Source organism: Tribolium madens, unplaced genomic scaffold, assembly GCF_015345945.1.
Source record: "Tribolium madens isolate multiple individuals breed KSU strain unplaced genomic scaffold, Tmad_KSU_1.1 Scaffold_2;HRSCAF=44;Tcas5.2_LGX, whole genome shotgun sequence".
In the NCBI taxonomy this organism is placed as follows: domain Eukaryota; kingdom Metazoa; phylum Arthropoda; class Insecta; order Coleoptera; family Tenebrionidae; genus Tribolium; species Tribolium madens.
This window is the reverse complement of record NW_025400995.1, coordinates 3,803,920-3,827,361: the sequence shown is the minus strand read 5'-3', so window position 1 is coordinate 3,827,361 and position 23,442 is coordinate 3,803,920. Positions and strand designations below refer to the sequence as shown.

The 23,442-nt window shown below is 34.0% G+C and overlaps 5 protein-coding genes across 7 annotated transcripts; 3 read left to right on the top strand and 2 right to left on the bottom strand.

Moving 5' to 3' along the window:
* Positions 1–2,679: 2,679 nt before the first annotated feature.
* Positions 2,680–8,463, bottom strand: LOC123006557 (vitellogenin-like). Its single transcript, XM_044401130.1, has 5 exons — positions 8,407–8,463; positions 6,058–8,266; positions 5,537–6,009; positions 3,815–5,479; positions 2,680–3,765 (listed from the first exon to the last, which is right to left on the bottom strand). The coding sequence occupies exons 1-5, from the start codon at positions 8,435–8,437 to the stop codon at positions 2,771–2,773; spliced, it is 5,373 nt and encodes a 1,790-aa protein (XP_044257065.1). The 5' UTR covers positions 8,438–8,463; the 3' UTR covers positions 2,680–2,770.
* Positions 8,464–11,634: 3,171 nt separating this feature from the next.
* On the top strand, positions 11,635–13,015 carry LOC123006520. Of its 2 annotated transcripts, none has more exons than XM_044401056.1 (3): positions 11,635–12,007; positions 12,057–12,191; positions 12,242–13,015. In XM_044401056.1, exons 1-3 carry the CDS (start codon positions 11,938–11,940, stop codon positions 12,517–12,519), a joined length of 483 nt encoding a protein of 160 aa, XP_044256991.1. In that variant the 5' UTR covers positions 11,635–11,937; the 3' UTR covers positions 12,520–13,015. The 2 variants fall into 2 exon arrangements, with proteins under 2 accessions (XP_044256991.1, XP_044256992.1); XM_044401057.1 differs by having other exon boundaries at positions 11,673–11,761.
* A 41-nt stretch (positions 13,016–13,056) lies between these two features.
* LOC123006342 (ubiquitin carboxyl-terminal hydrolase 8-like) lies at positions 13,057–17,137 on the bottom strand. Of its 2 annotated transcripts, XM_044400760.1 has the most exons (9): positions 17,115–17,133; positions 16,888–17,053; positions 16,532–16,836; positions 16,331–16,481; positions 16,125–16,284; positions 15,356–16,078; positions 13,795–14,453; positions 13,575–13,751; positions 13,057–13,527 (listed from the first exon to the last, which is right to left on the bottom strand). In XM_044400760.1, exons 2-9 carry the CDS (start codon positions 16,986–16,988, stop codon positions 13,425–13,427), a joined length of 2,379 nt encoding a protein of 792 aa, XP_044256695.1. In that variant the 5' UTR covers positions 16,989–17,053; positions 17,115–17,133; the 3' UTR covers positions 13,057–13,424. The 2 variants fall into 2 exon arrangements, with proteins under 2 accessions (XP_044256695.1, XP_044256694.1); XM_044400759.1 differs by having other exon boundaries at positions 16,888–17,137.
* A 2,000-nt stretch (positions 17,138–19,137) lies between these two features.
* LOC123006519 (apolipoprotein D-like) lies at positions 19,138–20,055 on the top strand. Its single transcript, XM_044401055.1, has 3 exons — positions 19,138–19,405; positions 19,452–19,636; positions 19,683–20,055. The coding sequence occupies exons 1-3, from the start codon at positions 19,158–19,160 to the stop codon at positions 19,967–19,969; spliced, it is 720 nt and encodes a 239-aa protein (XP_044256990.1). The 5' UTR covers positions 19,138–19,157; the 3' UTR covers positions 19,970–20,055.
* A 322-nt stretch (positions 20,056–20,377) lies between these two features.
* On the top strand, positions 20,378–22,659 carry LOC123006348 (tyrosine-protein kinase Drl). Its single transcript, XM_044400766.1, has 6 exons — positions 20,378–20,721; positions 20,795–20,922; positions 20,975–21,528; positions 21,574–22,002; positions 22,056–22,352; positions 22,402–22,659. Exons 1-6 carry the CDS (start codon positions 20,616–20,618, stop codon positions 22,511–22,513), a joined length of 1,626 nt encoding a protein of 541 aa, XP_044256701.1. The 5' UTR covers positions 20,378–20,615; the 3' UTR covers positions 22,514–22,659.
* The last annotated feature ends 783 nt before the right edge of the window (positions 22,660–23,442 follow it).

Genomic DNA, 23,442 nt, shown 5'->3' with positions numbered 1-23,442 from the left:
TCGAGTCACAGCTCTTGATTTCATAGAAGCGAGAACAATCAATGTGAACAATAACTTCAAAAAAGCTATAAAATCAAAAAATCATTTTAAATAAATAAAGATCGGCTCAAGTTCCCATGTGGGAATTGTGGTCAAACATTACTAGCCCTTTCCACATTAAAACCAATATTTAAGATTGAAGCAATATTTAAGTTCTTGCTTCCGGCAGGCAGATGATTCGGTTCGACCTTAGGTAATCAGCAGTTATTCTCGAATTCTAATAGGGGAATAGGCATAATGAGAGAATATAAGCGCATAAGAGCATAAACATAAAAGCATGAAAGCTTTATTCATCGGAAATATTTTCCACAAAATTCTTCGTTTAGAAGTAAACAGTATGACCCCGGATTGAGTTTACAAGAGGAAAAAAAAAATCTTTAATTTTACGCCAAAACTCCAAAGGAAAAACTTTTTTTTTGCTTTACTTAAAACGAGCAAATCTGTAATTAAAATTTCATTATTCTAACTCGGTAGAAAAGAAAACCTCATTTTTCTCTTGATTTTGGACTTAAAATAATTTTTCTCTGCTTTTTAATTCCTATCACATTGGCGGTTTTATTATTTTGACAATGATGTCACTTTAACAAAAGAGTTTACGGAAGTTAAATAACAAAAATGTTTGTGAAAAGCATAATTTTAATAAATAACAACTCAAAGAAACAACTTTAAGATAAAAACCAAAATCATTTTTAACAAGTACCTACTATCAATTAATAAATTAATTAAGTGACACATATAGTTGTCAAATAATTAAAACCGCCAATGTGATAGGATTTAATAACACAGGGCGACAAAAAAGAAGTCATCTCGTGACAACTTGATCATCATTTTGTTCGTCTCAGTGAGATTTATCTCATGCACTAAAAAAAAATTTCAAAAAGTTCATATACTTTGAACTAAATCATTTTTTTCTAATTTAAATGAATTTAAAATACTTATTACTCAATAACTATTAAGCCAATTTCCTTCAAATAAAGACCATTCTAAAGGGATGGACTTGCCCTTTAGAATGATATTCAATTTGAAATTGAATATTGGCAAACTTTTCTTCGAACAGTGTTCGAAGATGTTCAAAGTAAATCGAAGTAATCTAAGAAAAACCCTACGAGTAATTTTTTTTTCTTTGTCACCATCGTATAGAGCATCTTTTTATTAATAAGAATCCAAATTTTTAAAATAATATACCGAGTAGTTTTTAAGATATGATTTTTTGAAGTTAAGGTTTGCTGTTCAGGTATTGCGCCATGTAGGAGAAATGCATGTTAATCTTACTTAAAATTGCATTTTTATAAAAGTATTTGTTTTAAGACTCTTCTTTTGCTTAAAAATGGTCAATTGCACCTTCTTTGTTCTAAGTAGAATAACCAAAAACTGTTTGTTTACTTAAAAGAAACAAAGAGTGTCTGCGTACTAATTAATGCAAATAAAGAGTTTTTTTGTTCTAAAAATGATCACTGATCAACTTCAAAAAATCATATCTTGAAAACTACTCGGTATATTCTTTTCAAAATTTGGATTACAACTAATAAAGAGATGCTCTACACGATGGTAATGATGAAAAAAATTACTCGTAGGGTTTTTCTTAGATTATTTCGATTTACATCGAACTTCTTCGAACACTGTTCGAAGAAAAGTTTGCCAATATTTAATTTCAAATTTCATATCACCCTAAAGGGCAAGGCCATCCCTTTAGAATGGTTATTATTTGAAGGAAATCAGCCTAATAGTTATTGAGTAATGAGTTTTTAAAATTAAAATAGTTTAAATTCATTTAAATTAGAAAAAAAATTAATCAAAAGAAAAATTAACTTTTCAGAATAATAAATAATGTTGTAAACTCAATCCGGAAACATACTGTAGATTTTGATTATTTTAGCTTTCACTACAGATTTTCTCAATAAAAATTTATTGAAAACAATGATCTTTTTTATATGATATGAAATTATACTTTCCAATGGTACAACAGAAAGGAGCTATTGATAATAGATTTGGAGTTATTAGCTTCAGGTACCGAAAATCAAGTTTAGTTATTAAGAAATTCGAAATATCAGTAGCGTAGCCAGAGATAGAGTTTACAGGAGGTAGTTACCTATGTAAAATATTGCGGACACACATTTAAACGTGATTTCAAAAAACACGATGTGGTGTGAGCTTAATTGTCATTAAAGATGATTTTAATATGATAAAGTCAAAAATATCCAAGTTATTAACTCAACTATAACTTCTAAACGATCAAGAATCTTGCAATTTTCGCAACGCTAATCGATTTCTCGGAACATTTTATGCATACATATGTGTTATATAACATTATAACGTTTAAGGTACAGTTTTGCCGCATTTTACAAAATAGAAAAAGGAAAATATGTCAACTTCGACATGACATGACAACTTCGAAAATAATTGAATACAAAATTTCAATTTTTGAACCCCCCGCTGCACCTCTGCCAAGTATAATAGGTTAATTTTCAATTTTCGAATCGTAATCCGTAGTTGAATAATGATTTTAGGTTTTAACGTCTCTAATTCCACTTTTTAAAGTGGTATCCTTAATAAGATTTTTAGTGAGTTATGTTTAATTGTAAACATAATTTGGTTTGGTCGTGAAAGTTTATCTTGTTTGTGATGAAAGAAACAAAAACATAAATGGTCCAAAATTTTTTTATTATTTTTTTTTTACATTTTAGGAATGCTCATATAAATATCTATCTACAATTTTTCCAGCCTCTCCCATCTAAGCTTCGCATCTTTTCGCCATCTGCATCATAACTTCCCTATGTTGCGGCTTCGATTTAAAACTAGGATTAGCACCCTGATCGATCTGGCTTCTCAGCGACCTCGCAAGTTGCGATGATTCCACACAGTGTGCCGGAACAGGTCTGTTGAGACTCTCGACTTGCTTGTATCCCTCTTTACAAACCGGAAGTGGTAAAATGCTGAAGCAGGTTTGACCCCCTGATAGCGCATACTGCGTCCTATACATGACTCCACTCCGGGCGGACATCTCACCACCCATAATTCCAGAGTCTTGTGCTGAAACAATTTTAGCATATTGCACGGATTTGCGGTAGCATTTTTTCTCCTCGGCTTGAATCATCATCATTTCGTTCATCCTCTTTGTGCGTTGTTTTTCAGGGATGGTGTTAGTGGCGACAAAGACTTCAGGGTTGTGGATGATGCAGTTGCCAGGGTGGGTAAAGTCGGTTTCTTGCTCGTTGGTAAAGGTGCCGCAAATGCCACGGGATGCATCGCGGAATTTGTCATCAGTGATTTCGAGTTTGGCGCGAACACCGTCGTAGACAACTCTAAAGGCGTTGTAGACTTGCACTTTGGTTTCCTGGTTTGGAAGTTTGTACACTTGCATGTAACCATCATACATGTGAGAGCCTTGGTCATCATATTTGATTTCTTGACCCTGGACGAAGAGTCTTGGGTAACCTGACGATTCACTGGGTTTGAGCGTAATGTCAATCACGTTTGACAAAGTGTGTGGTGATTGGATAACCATTTTGATTTCTTTCTTGGCGTCACCGTAGGCACGACCATAAACAATGTAACTTTCGATTTGTTGGTTTAATTGTTCGAGAACAGTCAAGTAAGGTTGGTTTTTGATTGGTGAAGGTCTGCGAGGAACATAATGAAGGAGAACGACCCAGTCTTTGGACAAATTAATGGGGAATGTTCTGTTGTCCAAAGTGTTAACAGCACTACTATCAATCATACAGTTTGCTAAAATAGAAGAATTAGTACGAAAATTACAATGTAGTTACAAATGTACCTTTGTAAGTGTCATAATTAAAGGCATATCCTTCCAAACGTGATTTTACGTGATGTACAGGATGCGGCACCAAAAGAGCTTTAGCCCAATCGTTCACTTTTACATTATTAAGTTCAACTTTTCCGTACTCGGTAACAACAGAAGCATTGACTCTAGACAAACAAGGGCTAAATTGGCCCCTAACTTGAAGATGGTCTTTTTGAACTTGTTCATTTTCCATCAAAATGTTTTCAGAAACCCTTGGGTACATGTAGTGGCGTAAAACGCTGTACAACTTGTAAGTATTGTTAATCACAGCCTTGTCAATGTTATGGTAATCCAAATCAAACGAAAATTGATCCAAAAGGTTAGCTTGGGCTGTCAACATAGCGCATGATGGCAATTGGTAGTTACCTTCCTGCATTTCTTTTTGACATTTCTCATACTGTGGTAACTCTTTCAAATATTGTTTACGTTCCTCGCTCTTGGACAAAGTCAATTTGGCACTAATTTGAGCATCATTGCCGCTATTCTTTTCTATGACACCTTGGATTTGGATGGTGCTAGTTGGGTCAAATTCTAGGGCATATTTCAAGTTAAGGCTGTTAGTGTTTGGTATTTTCGTATTAGCGGCAAAGTAGACTCTCATTGGTTTGTCGTGTTGATTGTCTTTTTCCAATTGCATCAAAACGCGACCTTTGGGGTCAATGTCACTCCTAGCACCGGCAAGGGTTGAAGTGTATTTAACTATTCTTTGGCCTTGGAACAGCACAATTGCATCAACAACATGAGCATAGACGTTACGAATGTCTTTGCTGCAGTTTTTCAAAAATTCCTTTTGTCTTTCCCAAGATTCTTGAGCGGATTGGTATCGGGATGACATTTCCGGGGCTGGTTTGCGGTTCAAACCCGAATTGTAAGTATGTTGGTGGCCTAAATGAACAACAACCTTGTTAGTTGTTGACTTATCAGAGTCGATTCTTAAATCAATTTGGATGTGTTGCATATTATCATCAACCCATGATCCCAAAAGAGCCGAAACAATATCTTGTTTGCGGAGCCTATCATACAAAAATCCACAATCAATAGGGCGGCTACTGATCATCTTGAAATTCAACGCAATTCCTGTGGATTTGTCCCCAACAAGAGTGTTAACTCTATGAGGATTTTCCTTTTCAATAATTTTATTTTTAGGCTGGACTTCGAAAATTTCATAGGCGGAAGTATAAGGCCAGGAGCTGTAATGAATCAAGTTTGTATTTTTTTGTGAATCGGTGTTTTCAGCTTCCAAAGTGGCTTGTTTGTTTTCGACATCTAAGTGAACCTTGCCCGAAATTTGGGGCACCACGACTTGGAAGTTCTTGTCGTAACCAGAACTGTAGCGTTTGTGGTTGAAAGGAACAAAGAATCCGAGCTGACATTGAACACGTCCCGAGACAAAAGCGTTGATTTTGTATTCTAGATCAACAGTTTCAGGTTGTTGGAGTCCTTGCTCTGAACAGACTGAAGGATTTGCTGAAGCTCGGATATCTGATTCGATATGAACAAGGGTGGGGACGTCGAAAGTGTAGATGAAAGGCAAACCCCAAGCAGTAGGGAAAGACAACGCGGTTTCGTAATTTACGGTCATTTTGTTGTAATCGATATGTTTTCCGTTTTTCAAGTCTTGCTCACATTCCCTGACAACTAAATAAAAAACAAAAAAATATTTTAATAACTTAATTCAATTATGCTTCCACTTACTTTGCATTAAGTTCTCGATAGTTCGGTTGTCAAACGACCACATTTTCTGCAAAGCATCAATATGGAAATAAATATTTCCCTCAAGTTGTTCCCTTTGTTCATTTTGCATATTGAAAAGGTTGGCGGTATGTTCACTTGACCATTTAGTGTTGGCACTTTGAGCAGCTTGTTTTTCCTTCAACAAACGACGATATTCTTTCGTTTGTTGTTCAAAAACGTTGATCAAGTCTTCAACACTAGACACCATCGATTGCATATCAACAACAAAACGTCTGACTCCACCGAAACGTCCTTGAAGGTAGTAATTGATTCCTTTAGGCAAAACGCTGTCTTCACTGACCAGGTAGTTGAATTTTTGCAAATATTCTGATTGCATTTCGTATTCAACAAAGCTGCGTAAATTACCGTGGGGGTATTGGGCGCCGAAGTCTTGCGAAGTTAATAGGGGCCTAGCAGAGTGAGCAGCCGAACGTCTGAAATTAGGCTTTAGTAAATTTTTCACAAAAAAACTCACAACTTACATTTTTTGATAACGAGATCCTTGAAGTTCACAAGCTGATTCGATGATAGATTTTACGGCAGAATTTACTTGCTTGCTTGTATCAACATTGGTATAATAGGCCATTCGTTGAAGCATGGCAGCTGACGGCTCAGATTTCATCAATTGATACACAGCAGCAACACGTACTTGGTCGAAATCGTGTGGGTTTTGGTAGATTTTGTACAAAACAGAGCGGGCAACTTTGGGGTTACTTTTGGTCAGTTTATCTATAGCAACAACCATCAGAATTCTTTGGAAATGAGAAGCTTTCTTAGTTCCTTCCAAATAGGGTTTAAAGCATTGCAAAATTTGCTGGTGTCCGATGTTTCCAAGAGCCCGGATGTACAAATGAATTTGTTTGGTGTCAGCGTTAGTGATAGCTTCATCCAATTTTTGTGACAAGTAGGGGATGACTTCTTTTTTGACGTAGAACCACCCTTCAGCTGTGTTAAACGAACCAAAACTATGAACAGGGTATTTACTGTGCGAATACTCCTCGTTGACGTAAACTTGATGAATCAAAGTGGTGTAAGCCAAGAGCAGAGATTCGTTCAAGTAGGGTTGAGCCATGATTTGGTCATTTTGGATCATTTCGAAATAAACTTTCATGTATTTCTCTGTTGGTTGTCTGGCGGAAACGGCAGCAGTTGACACAACTTCCGCTGCTTCTTCCCTTGAGATTTTCCCTTCACGGATCCATTCCTGAATGTTGAGGAGGGCAGGTCCTGTTCCGGCTTGTGCAACAGCATCTCGGTATGCAACCCAGGCAGCTGCGGCAGCTCCATGTGGTTCTTGTGTGTACAATTGGTCAGCGACTTGTTTCATTTCACTCTTGTCCATAACCCTCAAAAGGCTGCTCAAAATCAAGAATTTACCGACAGTGTTTTGTTCAGGGATGTTTTGCGACTGTTGGAACTCTTGTCCAATTTTTTTGGCCAAGTTGCGAGCACTTTCTTTGATGTTTTGCTTTTTGGTGATAGCTTGGCCATCATAGCCGACAGTGAAGGGAAGCAGAGGTGAGGCAGGTGCTTCATTGATGTGGGGTTTTTCCTGGACTGAAGAGTAGAGTTCAGCGTATCTTGATTCATCGGATTCGGATGAGGCAGGTTGGGACATGCTGCGTTTGTGTCTTCGAATTTGATTGGAGGTTTCCTGGCTGTGAGAAGAAGAAGATTCATCGCTGTTTCTTCTTTCACTGGAACGACTTTGAGATCTGAGATGAGGTTCATTGGTTTCATAGAAAGGGTTGTCATAATGATAGACAAGACCAACATTGACAGGGTTTGACACTTGTTCAAATTCTTGGTTTTGCTCATCCATTGAAACTAAGGTGATGTTGACAATGCTTCTTGCCGAACTCCTTTGTTTGTCTTGCAAAGATGGGTTAACTGTGACTTCATCGAAGGTCACTGAGCTTTGTAGAGTGAAACTTTCTAAATTTCCGGTGATTACAGCACTAGAGACTGAAGTGCGAGAGAAAAATTCCCCAATTTGATTATCAACGTCAAAACGATCGACTCCATGAAAACCAAAGTGGTAAGATGGGGTTTCCTTGCTGTGTGTAAAGTTTTTGTTTTTGACAATTTCGATAACTTCTCCTCTTCCTTTCAAATGTTTCAAAGGAACCAACCATGGAGTTGTTTGGAGAATATATTCGGGCAAGGGGTGGATTTCGTACAAAGTTTCCGACTCTCCAGTTACAGTGGATTCCATTGTTTTGAAAACAGCCGTATTTGATCCCTCTTGAGTCAAAATATTGATCGAGCTAGGAATAAGATTTTCGGCATTTGTGTCCAATTGGAGTTGACTCACAATAGCTTTGATCATGTTAGCTTCCCAATTTGTGATCGACTTGTCAACAACAAGGTCACTGACTGCGTTGTTGTTCATTTTGACCAAAAACGGTTTCGATGAGAGAGAAATCGGCTTGTAGCTAAGTTCCGAATCCGGGATTTCTTGATCCCAACTTCGGTATAGCTCCGAGTGAATTTCAGCATATTGGGGTTCGGTGATTCGAGCTCCAAGATGTCCGTCAGATCGTGGTCTTACCCAAAGTTTGGCTTTGAAGAGCATACCGGCATAATTGCTGCTGATTTGGTCCAAACCGGTGAGAGATCGGCCGCGGATTTGATAGACGTATTCATGGTTGTGTTGCCAGCCTGGGTTGTGACTGGCGCAAGCGAGCCCCACTGGACAGAAAAAAAAATTTGCTTTAAAAAATTAATAAAAAATATGCACTGCATAAAAAACAAACATTCCTTAAAAATTTCATTAAAAAAATTGAAAATCAAACTACTTAAAAATAGAATAAAATAAGAATTTTACTTACCAAAAATACAAAGCACTATTTTGGACCACATCGCGACACAATAATCAGTCGCACAAGTGTACGTTGCATTATTCCTCCATTTCTTTATATATAAAATTTATTTACAATTCAGCAGTTTGTAGTCCAAAAATCAGTCAATTTTTATATTAAAAACACTTTTCGATAAATTGTTGCAAATGCAGATAACCCGATTTCCGTCTTTTTGAAGATAACTAATTATATTTCAATAAACTAATTTCCTACTCATCAGCAAATAATTATCGCTGCATTTTTAACAAAATGTTGCCATTCATTAATTTTGTACGTGACCCTCAGTATATTAATACTTATTAAATTTTATCTATCATTTTTAATTTTATTATCGCGACGTCACTTTAAGTCATAAAATTATTGAACCTTCGTTACGTAAATACACCCTTTGAAAATAATATTTAATTTTTGAAAATATATTAATACTTTGTGTATTAGGTATTGCTTGTGTACTTTTTTTTAATTAAAATTCCAGCCGTAAATAAGCAAAAAGGGAAAGGAAAAAAATAAAAGGATATAAATAAAGCAATAATCATTATACAGTTTATTTTTTAAATGTTAATCATTGTGGAATACATTTATTTACCTTGTAATTCACTTGTGGATTTATACAGGGTGAGTCTTAACTTATACGCATAGGGTAGATACTTATAGTTTTTGACAAACTCAGTTAGTATAACGGTACCGACGTTCTTAATTTGACATTCGACAGTGACAATGAAAAAAAAAGTCAAGATCAATAAATGCAAAATAAGTTAAATAAAACTTTAAATTTTGTTTTCAATATTCGTTATTATTGGGCAAGAAATGCCCCAAGTTTATGCTTATAAGTTAAGACACATCGTGCTACAAAAAATAAAAAGTTTTTTCCTAATTATTAAAATAACAATTTCCTAAGCGTTAAACCTATCTAATAATAATGGTACAAAAGCCTAGGCACTACATAAAAAATATACTTACTTATTAGTTTTATTACTCATAAAAACTAATTTTATAAAAAGTAGCAATTGTTTATTACATAAATGTTCCTCTAATCACAGCAAAAATTTTAGTAGTGCTTATAGACACGAAAAATAATATAAAAACTGGAAAAACAATTTTTGCCTCGAAATTTTCGTTTCTGATGATTTCAAACAGAAATTAAAAAAGTAAGTACAGGGTGCTGCATTTTGGATGTCCGAATAGGAAGTCTCCGAAACTAAGAGGTTATAATTATAATTATAATACATTCCGGGGCTCATTTTTTGAGGAAATAATATTGGTTAAAACCGCATCCCGCTATTGTCTTTTGTTTTCGACTTATAGACAAAAATTGACATTTTCGTGAAATCTAAAAAAATTCATACCTTCGTTATTATAGAAGACACAGATTTGAAATAAAGACACTATACAGGCACTTTTTTACGTAGCATTTAATAATGTACTTAATAATTTTTTTCAGTTGTTTGTTTAGCCGTAATAAAATAAACTTTTATTTTTTTTTATATGGGAATCATAGATGGCTATGTCATTTTTAAAAAGCTTGTTTTTTTCCTATCTAAAAAATATATATTTGTAACAAATTATTATAATACATTTTTAGCAAAAAATTTTTGTTCGCAGTTGGCCATGAAAAAATGTTGCATTTTCAACTAAAAGGATTTAAACTATATTATTCAACCCGTGTCACTAATGAAAGAGTTTTCTAAGTACTAAGTAATGAAAAAAATGCAAAATAAATCGTAAATCAACTTATTGGAGACTAATAATATTTTTTTGTTTTTAAACAAGCTAACAATACCATTGTAACTTCTAGTGATACATAGTCTTGTAAAAAAAGCCGCTTTAATTCTTCAATAAAATATATTTTATATGACACAAAAGTGACGATATGATTATTCAAATACACAAATTCCGTCTATGTATGTTATCCTATACCTCCATTAGATCATCAAAAAAAAGTTTTTTCTAATTATATTGACAGTTGACACATTTCCTATTTTTGGATTTTTTAAAAATATGTAATAATTTTGTTCTGAGGCGCTGGCATATTTGTTCAATACTTCTACGGTATCGTATTTATTAAATTTTTATAATTTTATCTATTTTTTTTCATCTATTTTACAGTTCACAAAACTCTTATTGATTATTATTTACACATTTGGAGTGAAATAGTTTTTCCATGGCCAACTATTATCAAACAAAATATGTATTTCATTTTCTAAGTATAATTATAAAAAAAAATATTCTGTTACAAATATATATTTTTTAGATCAGAAAAAAATAAGCTTTTCAAAATTGCTATAGCCGCCAGTGATTTCCATTTAAAAAAATACAAGTTTATTTTATTACAGCTAAATCAATAACTCAAACATTATTAAATTCCTCGTAAAAAAGTGCCTGTATAATGTCTTCATTTCAAATCCGTATCTTCTATAATAACGAAGATATGATTTTTTTTAGATTTCGCCAAAATGTCAACTTTTGTCTGAAGTCGAAAACAAAAGACGATAGCGAGATGCGGTTTTAACCAATATTATTTTCTCAAAAAATGAGCCCCAGAATGTATCACTCGTTTTTGGCTAAACATCTTAGTTTCGGAGATTCCCTATTCGGACATCCAAAATGCAGCACCCTGTACCACCACAATTAGAAAAACGCAAACTTAAGAAACTAAAAATATAAAATCGTTCATATGAGACTTAAAAAAAAGGTCCAAAAGTAAATCGAAAAAAAATAAGGAAACACGCAACGTAAGAATACTGTCGAAATTAAAGGACTTTAGAAATACGTCAACATAAAAAAAAATGCGTACACTTGTAAACGTAGGCCTCGTAACGTAGTTCAAAAAAACGCAAAATCCATAAAATTAATAAAATAGGACGTAAAAAATTATTTGATAAAAAGTAATATTAAAACAAAACCCTCGGAGGTAACAAAATAAAACAGTCACAAAGAAAATTTATATTTGACTATTTTGTTTACGAATTATTACGTAACTCGTTATTTACGCATCAATTTAACTTCATGAAAAACAGGAGGTGTGTGTAAAATTAATATTTTTGACGTTTAGTAAAATATAATCGTTTTAATTAACTGCGAATTGCCAAAAAATTTTGTAAATAAATTTACATAAAATATCTGGGATCTAAAAGTAGCTTTTTTTTCATTGAGTAGATCGTGTTATTAAATGGGAGTAGGCATCAGTGCCAGATGGAAATAGTTCAAATGTCAGTTTAATGAAATATGTCAAACAGAAACATTGCGAGTGTAGTGAGTCGTTATTAAGCCTATTTTTAATTAATCTGAATAAATTTAGCAAAGAAGAGGAGGAACGGAGTAAACAGTTCAGTGAATTCTGTCCCCCAGTTAACCTCATTAATTGTGTTCATGTCTGTTGAGTGCATCTATTCATTTTTAACATTGCAGAAATAAATTTGTTTAACAAATTCAGTGTGCTATGTATAGAATCCGCATTTTTTAACAAATTAACCCATATTACGCTTGTGACAATTATTTAAAATGGTGTTTAATTCAAGTCAATTAAATTTAAACGTTGTTTTACTCGTGTTACTAGGAATTTCTAACAAGGGTAATTATCATCCCCCAAAAACCGTCCCAATTCAGTAATTCTGTTTTAGTCGACTTTATAATGGCACATCAATGCTACGTCTGTGGGCCAAGAGCCAATATCAGCTGTGATAAGTTCGATCCCACTGATAAAACATTTATTAAAGACTGTCCTTCAGCCAAAGCTTGCAGCATCCAAACACATGGTATATTGAATTACAAGTGAAAAAAAAACGAGCTGACACATTGTTCACAGGAAATTTGGTCGAAAGGTCGTGTGAAGAAATTGGAATTCGCGACTGTAAAATAGCAAATAGTGTCCAGTACTGTTTCTGTTCAGAAAACTTGTGTAACGGCAAGACAATCAATTTCACCGATGATGAAGACTTGAATGAGGAAGGGAGTGGCATATCTGTGATAACCAACACCATACATAACGAGCATAAAAAAAATCACATTGCAAGTCAATCCAATCAAGTCCGATTTTATTTTTGTAGCGCGTGGATTCCAATTCTAGCAATACTGTGCAATTAAGGCGAACGTTGGTATTATTTCATCAGTATTAAGTTAAGTCTTCCACCAAAGATGAGTTTTCTAATTGATATTATTTATTTTTGTTACGTTTTAAGTCATTTTCAAACATATAGTCAATTATGGCAATTGTTGTGCCAAAGTGAAGCTTTTGTATTGATAAATTGATTCTTTTTCTGTGATTTTATGCCGAATCTTGTCAATTTTAACTAGATCTGTAACTAAAATGTGATTTTGATTTTTATAATAAGAAAGAATCAGTATTTTGGATATGAATATATTATAATGCGATTGCTTGTCAGCTTTTATACGTATAAACACTGTAATTTAGCCCTACTATTGTCATAATTCCAGTGGTATTTTAATTTAGATCTAGTCATTGTAAAATTATGCAAAGTCCTCTCAGATAAAAACCACTTTTTTACCCATAAACACGCTTTATTCTGAAAGGACTCACCAGTGACTTAACCAAAAAATGCTCAATAAATTCAGATTAAAAGTAAATCTGGTTTTTGTTACCCCGGAAATGAGACGCGAATAAAGAACTGATAAAACTTTATTTAACGAACTGTCAGTCTGTTACAAAAAGTTTGCATTTAAATGCAACATCAGACCAAATAAGTGACCTACGGAAGAAATGGAAAAATGAATACTGAAATATATATTTAGGGTGACTTCCGTAAGGCACATTACAAGTACACATATTCAAGTAGAAATACAAAAAAATGCATCGCAACGCTTACTTATCTAAAAATAGTCTTCTCAAATCGAACAGAACAAAATCAGAGAAGCCCCTTAAAATTTCAAAATGATAACTTTCATAAACTTTAATTAAAAAGAGCACTTATTAATCTGTACATTTTGTACAATTTAACCTAACATTTGAATAATATCACAAATCTAATTTCTTATTCATCACACCTCGAATAGAAGAAAACACAAGCCTTCGTTTTAAGTGAATCGTCGTTGATGTTGATTGCTTTAACATTTTCATCGTTAAATTCGTACCAACTGAAAATACCAGTCAATTTTTTCATTAACGAATAAACACGTCTTACCCTTTGGAAGTCAAAGCTGCAGCTGTATAGTGCCCAAAATTCATATTTCCTGAGTGCATAGCAAACGCGTTTAGCTGATAACGACTTTTACCAAGCCGGAAGTCCCGTTTTTTGAAATGAGCCCGAGATTCAATCTTCTTTAGTATAACGACACCGTTAGTGACAAGCTGCCTGTACCTGAAAATAGACTTAGTATCCCCTTATTAAAAAACAACCATACCTTTTAAGAACAATAACCATAATTTTCGGTTCGTAAATAATCTCCTTTTGGTTGTTTACCGGCTTTTTGCATTTAGAGCAGCAATATTCCGCTATGACATAATCAGCCATGTAGTCACTCATCAAATCATCTAAAGTAAAGTCTTCTTCAGGAACTGACAACATGAACGTACTCTCAATCTCAAATTTGAAAGTTTTTTTGTCGCACTGTTTGCAGTGCTGAGTTATTCTAATCTGGTGGTAGAAATAATCGATGAAAATCGAGTTTTTCCCCTCGAATTGGTTGTACCAAGCTTTCTGTCTTGTTGTCAAAACCGTGGGCAGAGGAACATCATACCGACAATCTTCACATAAGTGGTTTAACATAAAGAGGAAAAACTCCATGCAATCTTCGTGATTTCCTAGCTTATAAGTGGGTTCTAATTGCCCGATTTTGTTGTAAAACTCGTGCGGATCGATTGATTTCACTGGTCTCGACCATAGTTGGCGAATCAAATTGGCTGTTTCGTGGATTATTGCTGCCGGATTTCGGATAATAAATTTCGTATAAACGCCTTTGCAGAAGAGGTCTTTGATGTCGGGTATATTGCGGAAACACTGGATGGCGGTACTCATGTAACACGTATTTCGGATGTTCCGCAAGCCTACCAAACCTGGAGTCTTGAGAAAAAATATCAGATGTTGCGGCCAGATTCCCTAAGTGAACATTCCTCCAATTGCAGTTAATTAAACTGATTGGAGGAATGAACAATAGTTCACAGAAAAATTAATTAAAGAAGTGAAGCGTGCTAGGAAAATATTTTAGTCCAAAAAGTTAAATCTCCACAATTTCTTAGTGTCTAAGAAAAGTTAGAAAAAACGAAAGTAAATAATTAGTACCGAAAGTAAAACAATTTTTTTAGTTTAGTGAAAAACAAAAATGGGGAAAACCAAATAAGTGTAGCAAAGGCTTCGGTCGAGCGCTTTTAACCTTGGGCTCTTGTTCGAAAATCAAAAACGATTTATCTATTTATCATTAATTACCATAAACGTAACAAATAAGCGAGTTGTTATAAAATCTGTACTTTATACAACCAATTAAACACTTGTGTGGGTGACCAACGTATATAAAATGTGGAAATATGTATTATAATTTTTAAAGGGGCCTTAACTATGAAGTAAAAATTTTGGTATAAAAATCATTAATGTATTTAAATTGTTAATTACTCAATCAGAAAATTGCGATAAACCAATTTCGGCTTTAATAATTCTCGAAACGTTTATGATATTAATAATTTCAAAATGAAAAAGTTCTTACCCTGTCATTTGCCCGCCTGAAGTGGTCAAGAAACTTTTGCATTTTTATTGATACTAATTACCACTTTCAATAAAAAATCGCGAGCAACTAATTTTTTATCGCTTCAAGAAACTAGATATGATATACCTTCAAAACAATTACATAAATTCAAAGCTTGTGATGAATAATCCTGCATTACAATTGGAATTTTTTTGTAGAATTTCAGCAAGACTACGTGTCAACTTATCATAATGGGCAATAAGTACAAAAAATTTCAAATATTTACCATAAACTCCAGCTCCTCAACCCCTGGATGGAGTTTCAAGGTATGCAATGTTGGTTTGGTCGCACGATTAACCACAGGTTTGTCGTATTCCGGTATTTCGTTGTTGTTACCCCTTCCGCCTTGTAATCCCTGGTTTTTGGGCTTCAAAGCTCTGGCTTTTTTCAATTCTCTGTCCCTTTCTTCATCAATAATATCCTTTAATTTCTCAGGATTCTCTTCGGTTTTATTTGACTCTTTATTCTCATCCAAAGCAAACTCATAGTTTTGATCGTAATCATCGAGTATGTGTTCAAGCCGACCAATCTCCTCTTGCACCTCCGCATCGCGTTGTTTCAAATTTGCGATATTTTTAATACTAGTTTCCTTATCACACTGCTCTGTGATTTTCTTCAATTCATTTCTCTCGTGTTCTAGTTGATTCACAATGTCTTGTCTTGTGAATACGTACTCTTTTTCCTCCGACGACTCCTGTGTTGTGACTTGATTGTCACTAGAGGTGTCATCACTGAGACTGTCATCAGGAGACCCCATGACGTGTGTCTTGTTGTCAGATTCGGTGGGGTATGTGATGTCGTCAAGTTCAAGCAACTCATCTAATTCATTGTTTTTCTGGTAAAGATAAACCTGTGGATTTATGCACAGAGTGGGGTAGGTCTGGAGTAACTCCAAATAGCCCCCATTTAGCAGCACGGGCCTTTCCCTATAATTACGATTCAAATCCCACTAAAACTCCTAGTTCAGAGAAAATAATTACAAAGTTGCAACTTACTTTCACTAGAGCCAAATGCAATTTGTTCAATTTTGTTAAAGCAAAGTTTTCTGCAGATGTATTCCAGTCAAACAATACAATCACATCGTACTTGTCCCTTAACTCCCACTTCTCTTGCGTTTCCTTCGGCAATAATTTCCCCAAAACGTTAGCTGACAAACTTGACAAAAAATGAAATTGTGTTTTTATCCTAAACTCAAACCTACCCAGCAGCAATAGTTTCATCAGGGATGTTGATGCAATTAGGGTGATTAATGCGCGACTCGTCAAAATCACTCTGTGGACGAGCGTCAACAAGCAAAAACTTATAATTTTTCTGTAAGGCACTGTATAATTGTTGGCAAGTTATAAATTCACCTGGGGAAAAACATGATTTGTAAAATGACTTCACAGATTTTGCTAATTACTGTCAAAAATTTGTTTCGGTTTTGCTACAAATTGCGATTCTTTTTCTTCGGACTGAGGAACTGCGGGGCTGTCATTATCCAGTAAGGCGTATCTCTGTTCGAGACTCTTCTTAGTCTTTTCATAATGCAGTAAAACCTTCTCATACTCTGAACCAAATCTTATTTGGAGAAACTTTTTATCAGATTCGGCATTCAGAAGATAGTTATAAACGTTCAAATATCTAGCAAGCAAGATGTACGTTTTTTCTTGGTCGAGAACATTTAGTTGACTTTGCTTGTAAAGTGTATTCAAAGAATTATAAATTCTGTAATGACACCTCACAGAATGTGTTTTAGCTTAAATCAAAAATACTTACGAATTAAATTTACAATGTTTAAGATCACCACAGTCTTTCTTCGCAAGAAGATCCAAAGAGTCCAAATTTTTGGCAAGATACAATTTGTTGTAGGGTCCCATGGCTTGTGACAAATGATAACTTTACCACAAAGTTACACCAAAACAACCGTCTGATTAAACTTATACTAAAATACACAATTTTTAAAGAAACTTCCGTTGTTTTGACAAATAAACATTATTATTTACGGTTTTAGGTTAGAACCGTCGAAGAAAATTTATCTTAATTTGCGCATACGCAGGATTGTGACGCACTCATAGTTGCATAGCCGACAGGCCATGATACGATTTTATAAAAAAAATCTAAAATTTTAAAAATGAACTTGTGATAACACAGTTATACGTTAACTCAATTTTATTTTTTCTACAAATAAATCCACTAAACTTTTTTTTACAATGCGTTGTATTAAAAACGCCTTTAGTTTAGTCAATCAGAAGAGCACTGACGTCACAACCATGTGCAACCCTTGGCTACTTCTCTCAACACCATTTTTTATAATTTAACGGTTATTTCAAACATCTCAATTGTACAGCAAAAATATATGAATAATAAATACCTGCAAAAAGCAAAAAATGATTAATGCTCACTTTTATTTGTAAACACCTTTTTTCAAATTTATTGTTATATTATAATGGTGATTAGTAAAATATTATATTTGGGATTTTTTCAAAATCATAAACAAAAAGAATTTAGATAAAAAAACAACATATTTAATCCTTTCAACACTAAAAAATATACCGTGATTGCGTGATTCAAGTTTTATCCACACCTCTCAAAACACTTTTTTCTAATTAAGTGAAATTGTAAAAAAATTGTAAACATTTTTTTCAAATAAAAGATTTCGCTTAATTTTTTAATTGTACGGTTAGTTTCTTCATTTTTGCAAAATTGCATCAATTTGTCTCATTAAATTAAGTCAAAAATTTTCTGTATTATTATAAATTAATTTCAAATTTTGATACCCCTAGAACATAAAACAATGTCCTAGAAAAAATAAACATAAGAGAATTTAAAATAGACAAAAAAATGTTATTTTGAGCATGATAATAAATCTACAGTATGTCCCCGGATTAAGTTTACAAGAAGTAAATAAGTTTACGCAAGTTAAATAACAAAAATATTTGTGAATAACATAATTTTTTAATAAATGGTAACTCAAAAAAAACGGCTTTAACATAAAAAACAAAGTAATTTTTTAACAAGAACAATCATTGTTCAATTAATTAATTAATTGTCAAAGTGACATCGTTGTGAAAAAAATAAAACCGCCATAGTGATGGGACTTAAAAAGCATATAGAAAAAAATTACAAGTCCAAAATTAAGAGAAAAATGAGCTTTTCTTTTCACAGAATAATGAAGTTTTAATTACGAATTTGCTTGTTTCAGGTTAGCAAAAAATGTTTTTCCTTTGCAATTTTGGCGTAAAACCAAAGATAATTTTTTTTTCCTGTTGTAAACCCAATCCGGAGACATACTGTATAACCACACAATAGGTGTAGGTGGTAATTTTTCAATAAACAAAAAACAAATAAGAGTCTGTATAATATGCGACATCATGCCCAAATTCCATAGTATGAGAAACATTTATTTTTATCAGCCGACTTATAATAAAATTACTTATCATGCGTTACTCGCAATTTTGTGTCGGTACCACATTGTTTATATGTAGGTAATCGGGTATAAATAATTTAGAACTGAATACGAATCAGCCTAGAAATACGTGGAATATATCAACAGAGAAAAAGTTGTATAATTTATCACAATTAAATTTTTTGGGTGACTAAATTAAAAAAAAATACGTATCCCTAAAAGACATGTAATAGGAGGATTGTACAAATGTCTACAGAACAAGTGTGGAGTAGTACTACCTAGGTACTTCTTGTTTACATTAGAAATGATGACTGAGTTCGTTGCTTACAAAGGTTCAGAAGGCCAACCTAGGGCATTGACTTTTTGCAGTTTTAAGTAACGTTTAGGTATTCCATATAACGTGTCCTAAATTTTGAATAAAAGATGCGTAAATGTTATGCACAAAAATCGACAATGAAATACTCCCTCGTCAAATTTTTACTAGTCTATTCATGATCATACCTTTCATGCAAGATTTTTTAACGACTAAGGTGATACTGTAGGTTCGAGGAACGCAATGGGTTGAGTCAAATAGCGGTTTACAGCAAAGTTATATAAACCAGAGGTAAAGACATCACGGAGTAAAACATTATAGGTAATCATGAAGACAGTACACTTGATTTTATTCGTTTCCATCGTTGTGGCCACAAGAGCCCAAATTCCTAATTTGGGCTTTTGTCCAGACTACCTCCCAATGGCAGATTTTGACATAGAAAGGTTTCTAGGAAAATGGTACGAAGCCGAAAGGTATTTCCAATTTTCCGAAGTTGCCACTCGATGTGTTGTCACAGATTATGCCAAAGCACCTAGTGGACGAATTTACGTTTCCAACGAAGTCACCAATAGATTGTAAGTATTTTTCTCAAAATTTCAATAAATGATGAACAACTTCCAGGACGGGCGTAAAACGTGTCATTGACGGAAGCTTAGAACTCAGCGGTAAAGCAGGAGAAGGAAAACTAAATGTCAAATATTCAACAACCCCCATCGCGAGCGAAACAGCCCTTACCGTTTTAGATACAGATTACGACTCCTATGCAGTTATTTGGAGTTGTAGCGGCTTTGGTCCTATTCATGCCCGTAAGTTTACGTCAAAATCTAATTTTTTTTCATAAAAATTTTTTAGAAAGCGCATGGGTGATGACGCGAGAACGGCTACCATCAGGTGTTGTCTTGCAGCAAGCCTATGGAGTTTTAGACAAATTTAAAATCAGCAGAACTTTCTTTGTCAAAACGGATCAAGAAGGTTGTGCTATTGCAGCTTCAGATATCAATGCTGCTAATGGTATTACCGCAACTTCGACAATTGCTGAAGCCACAGGCTCAGAACAGAAAAATGTAAATAAACCAGAAGAGAAAGACGATAAAGCGGAGAATCCGGCAGTGGAGGAAAAACAAACAGTTCAAAATTAAAGTTTTAAAGAGGCATTATACAATATTTATTTTACTGTTTGTTTATAATTATTTATCTAATATTCTAAATAAATTGTTAAATCCTACAATTGTTTTATTTCAAAGTATTGGAACAGTAAAAAATAGCGCCAAATTACAAAAAAGACGCACACAGGCTGCACGTTTATTGATTATTAATACACCTACCACGCATGCGCATTTAAATTAACATTTTTGCGGCGATTTAAATTAGCATCTCTATAATCATTTATTTTTATTTGCATTTTATTTTACCGAAATTAAAAAATGTAAAAATACACAAAGAGTTAACTGTTAAATTTAAGCCCACATCAATTGATTTATTTCTGTGCTTCGGTTAAATTCGTGCTGTGGACAAAAGAGTCGTTTCATTTCGGTGTAAGAAATAAGAGATTCGTTGAAGCGTGGTGAGTGGTCGGAATGTGGCTGCTGCGAACAGACACAGAAGATTCAAAGAGGGCAAATTGATTTCATATTGGGTTTGGGCGTTGTTTCGGCCAAAAAATGAAAGAATTAAACTGATTTAAGTGTGTTATGTGCAATGTGAACTTACACAACCCTCATCCTCAAAAATTGATCTCAATTGTTTATTTACAAAATGTGACTGAAAGTATTACTGATCTCCAATATGAATCAAAATTTCGTTTCCGCCTTTATTATTTTACTGACGTCGCAATTAGTTTTCGGTTATTTAAATTTGTATCTCAGTTTATCCGAGGTTCAAAGACTTTTAGGTAAGTCAGGTCTTATCTTCTTGCATGTTTACATAGTGTGGAAGTAGGATAATATTTTAAACAATTTCTTTAGGTCTAGAAGCAGAACTCTATTATGTTAGAGATGGGAACATAAACAACTATGCGTTAAATTTTGTAATGCCAGTGCCGTCCAGTTTAAATTCCTTGCATTTCACTTGGGAAAGTTTGGCAGATCGACCAGTACGTAAATACTAATTTTACTTGTTCATCATTCGTTTGATTCGTCTTGCAGTTATTATACACCATAAAGGTTGATACTTCGGATTCTCAAATATTACTTCCGCCACAATTAAATATCACTTCTAGAGGCTCCGTTCCTAATACTCTTCAGACCTTCAGCTTGTCTCTGCCATGCTCAGGCGTTGCAACAGGAGAAGTAAATGTTACTATAACAATAAGTGTTACTATTACACCTTCAAATGTAACAACACTTATGTTTAAAAGGAAAAAAATATGTACAAAGTTTGAGATGCAAAATAATCATGTCTTGGTTCATACAGTGCCGACATATTCAAATTCAACTAGTATTTTTTATACCGCAATTGTTTCGGCTTTAATTCTGATATTTATTCTTACTTCGGTAACTGCAATGTATTATGTGAGGAATAAAAAAACTAGAGATACCAATAGTGGTACTACGGGGCCCACGACAACCTTTCTCACTACAGTACCAAAAAATACCGTTAGTACGTCCTACAGTAGCTTTCGGCGAATGCCTAGCTACTCTCTCATTGATGAACGATCCAAAGATTTACAAGAAAGGATAACGGAATTAACTGTGCAAAGGTAAATCATAAGTCATTTGAATTCATTCAACCCCAATTTTTGTAGATGCCGAGTCCGCTTGAACAATGTAATCATGGAAGGGACTTTTGCCCGGGTTTATCAAGGGTCATACACCAACGAAGACGGGGTTGACGAGCCAGTGATAGTGAAAACAGTAACCGACCATGCCAGTCAAATACAAATATCACTTTTACTACAAGAAGGAATGTCAATGTACTCACTTAATCATAAAAACATCCTTAGTATTTTAAGGGTGTCAATCGAAGATCACACAGCACCGTTTTTGCTTTACACTTACAACAATTACAGTAATTTAAAAATATTCCTACAAAAATGTAAACTATCTCCTGAGGGAGTTTCCCATACACTCACAACTCAAGAAGTGGTAGACATGGCGTTACAAATAATTCAAGCAATGCAATATCTTCACAAGAAAAATCTTCTTCATAAAGATTTGGCTACTAGGAATTGCATGTGAGTATTACACCAAACTGACTTGAATAATGTTTTATATACATTGTTTGTAGTGTTGATGACAAACTTAATGTACAAGTGGCCGATAATGCTCTTTCAAGAGACCTATTCCCGTCTGATTATCACTGTTTGGGGGATAATGAAAATCGTCCGATTAAGTGGATGGCCATTGAAAGCCTTGTTCACAAGACATTTTCATTTAGTTCCGATGTCTGGTCATTTGGAGTCCTTTTATGGGAATTAACAACACTTGCTCAACAACCATACGTAGAAATAGATCCTTTCGAAATTGTCGCCTACCTCAAAGACGGATACAGATTAGCACAACCGATAAATTGTCCCGATGAACTGTAAGTATTATTGCTTCATTTGAACTGATTTTTTTTAATTTTTTTATAGGTTTGCAGTTATGGCTTACTGCTGGGCAATGAGTGCAGAAGAACGACCAACCTTCACGCAACTCCATATATGTCTACAAGACTTCTACACACAGTTAACTAGATATGTGTAGATTATTGTGCCAAAATAATTTATTGTGTGTGTATTTTTGTAACTTATACGTGATGTAACCTAACCGATATACTTGTATATAAAAGATGTGTACCTTGTATGACTGAATATTTGTATTATTAAATATAATTTTTTGTATTAACGATACTACTAGTAAGGCCTCCTCAACACACATTATTTTTTTAAGGAATCTACCCCGTTTTTAAGGTACCCTTTTTAAAAAGTTGAAATTTCAAGGAATCTACTATGTTTTTGCAAAGGTACCTTTTAAAAGAAAGTCAATACACTGTTTTTTCCAAACGTGAATACGGTTTCGTCCAAACAAATTCACCTTTGAAAACACTTTAAATTCGTCTTTTTGTCCTGTTTTTAAGGGTAGCTGATATGTTTGTCAATTTTATTAATGCAAGTTATTAAATAACTGTGTATATGTGGATCGCCGGGAACAGACGCTAAACCAACCCCCTATTCTTTCAAGGTAACACCACGGTTATCGGTATTCCCAGACGTCAGGAATACGTAACTAACAGTCCCAGGGGAGAGATAGGAACCACTTGAGGCACAAAAACGGGAAATTAGCATTAGTTCAGTCGATTTCTACACGTCTTGAAATAAAGACCTTCGATAGAATGTGTCGTTTTACACTACTCCAAAAAATTAAAGGAACAAAAAGTTTTCTTAATTTTTGTGGTCATTTTTGAAAGGCTATAATTCATCGAAAAATGGTCGTATCTAGATTAAAAAAAAAACATTTTGAAGCTTTAAGTTTCTAGTTTTGAGATCTTTTGAATATTTTTTCTGTGCTACGGTTACCACGCAATGCTAAATAATAGTGCGAGAAAAAAATTGTAAAAACCAATCACCACACAGGGAATATAAGGGTAGTGTCAAAAATTATAATAAATGTCTTATAAGGTCTATTTATGATTT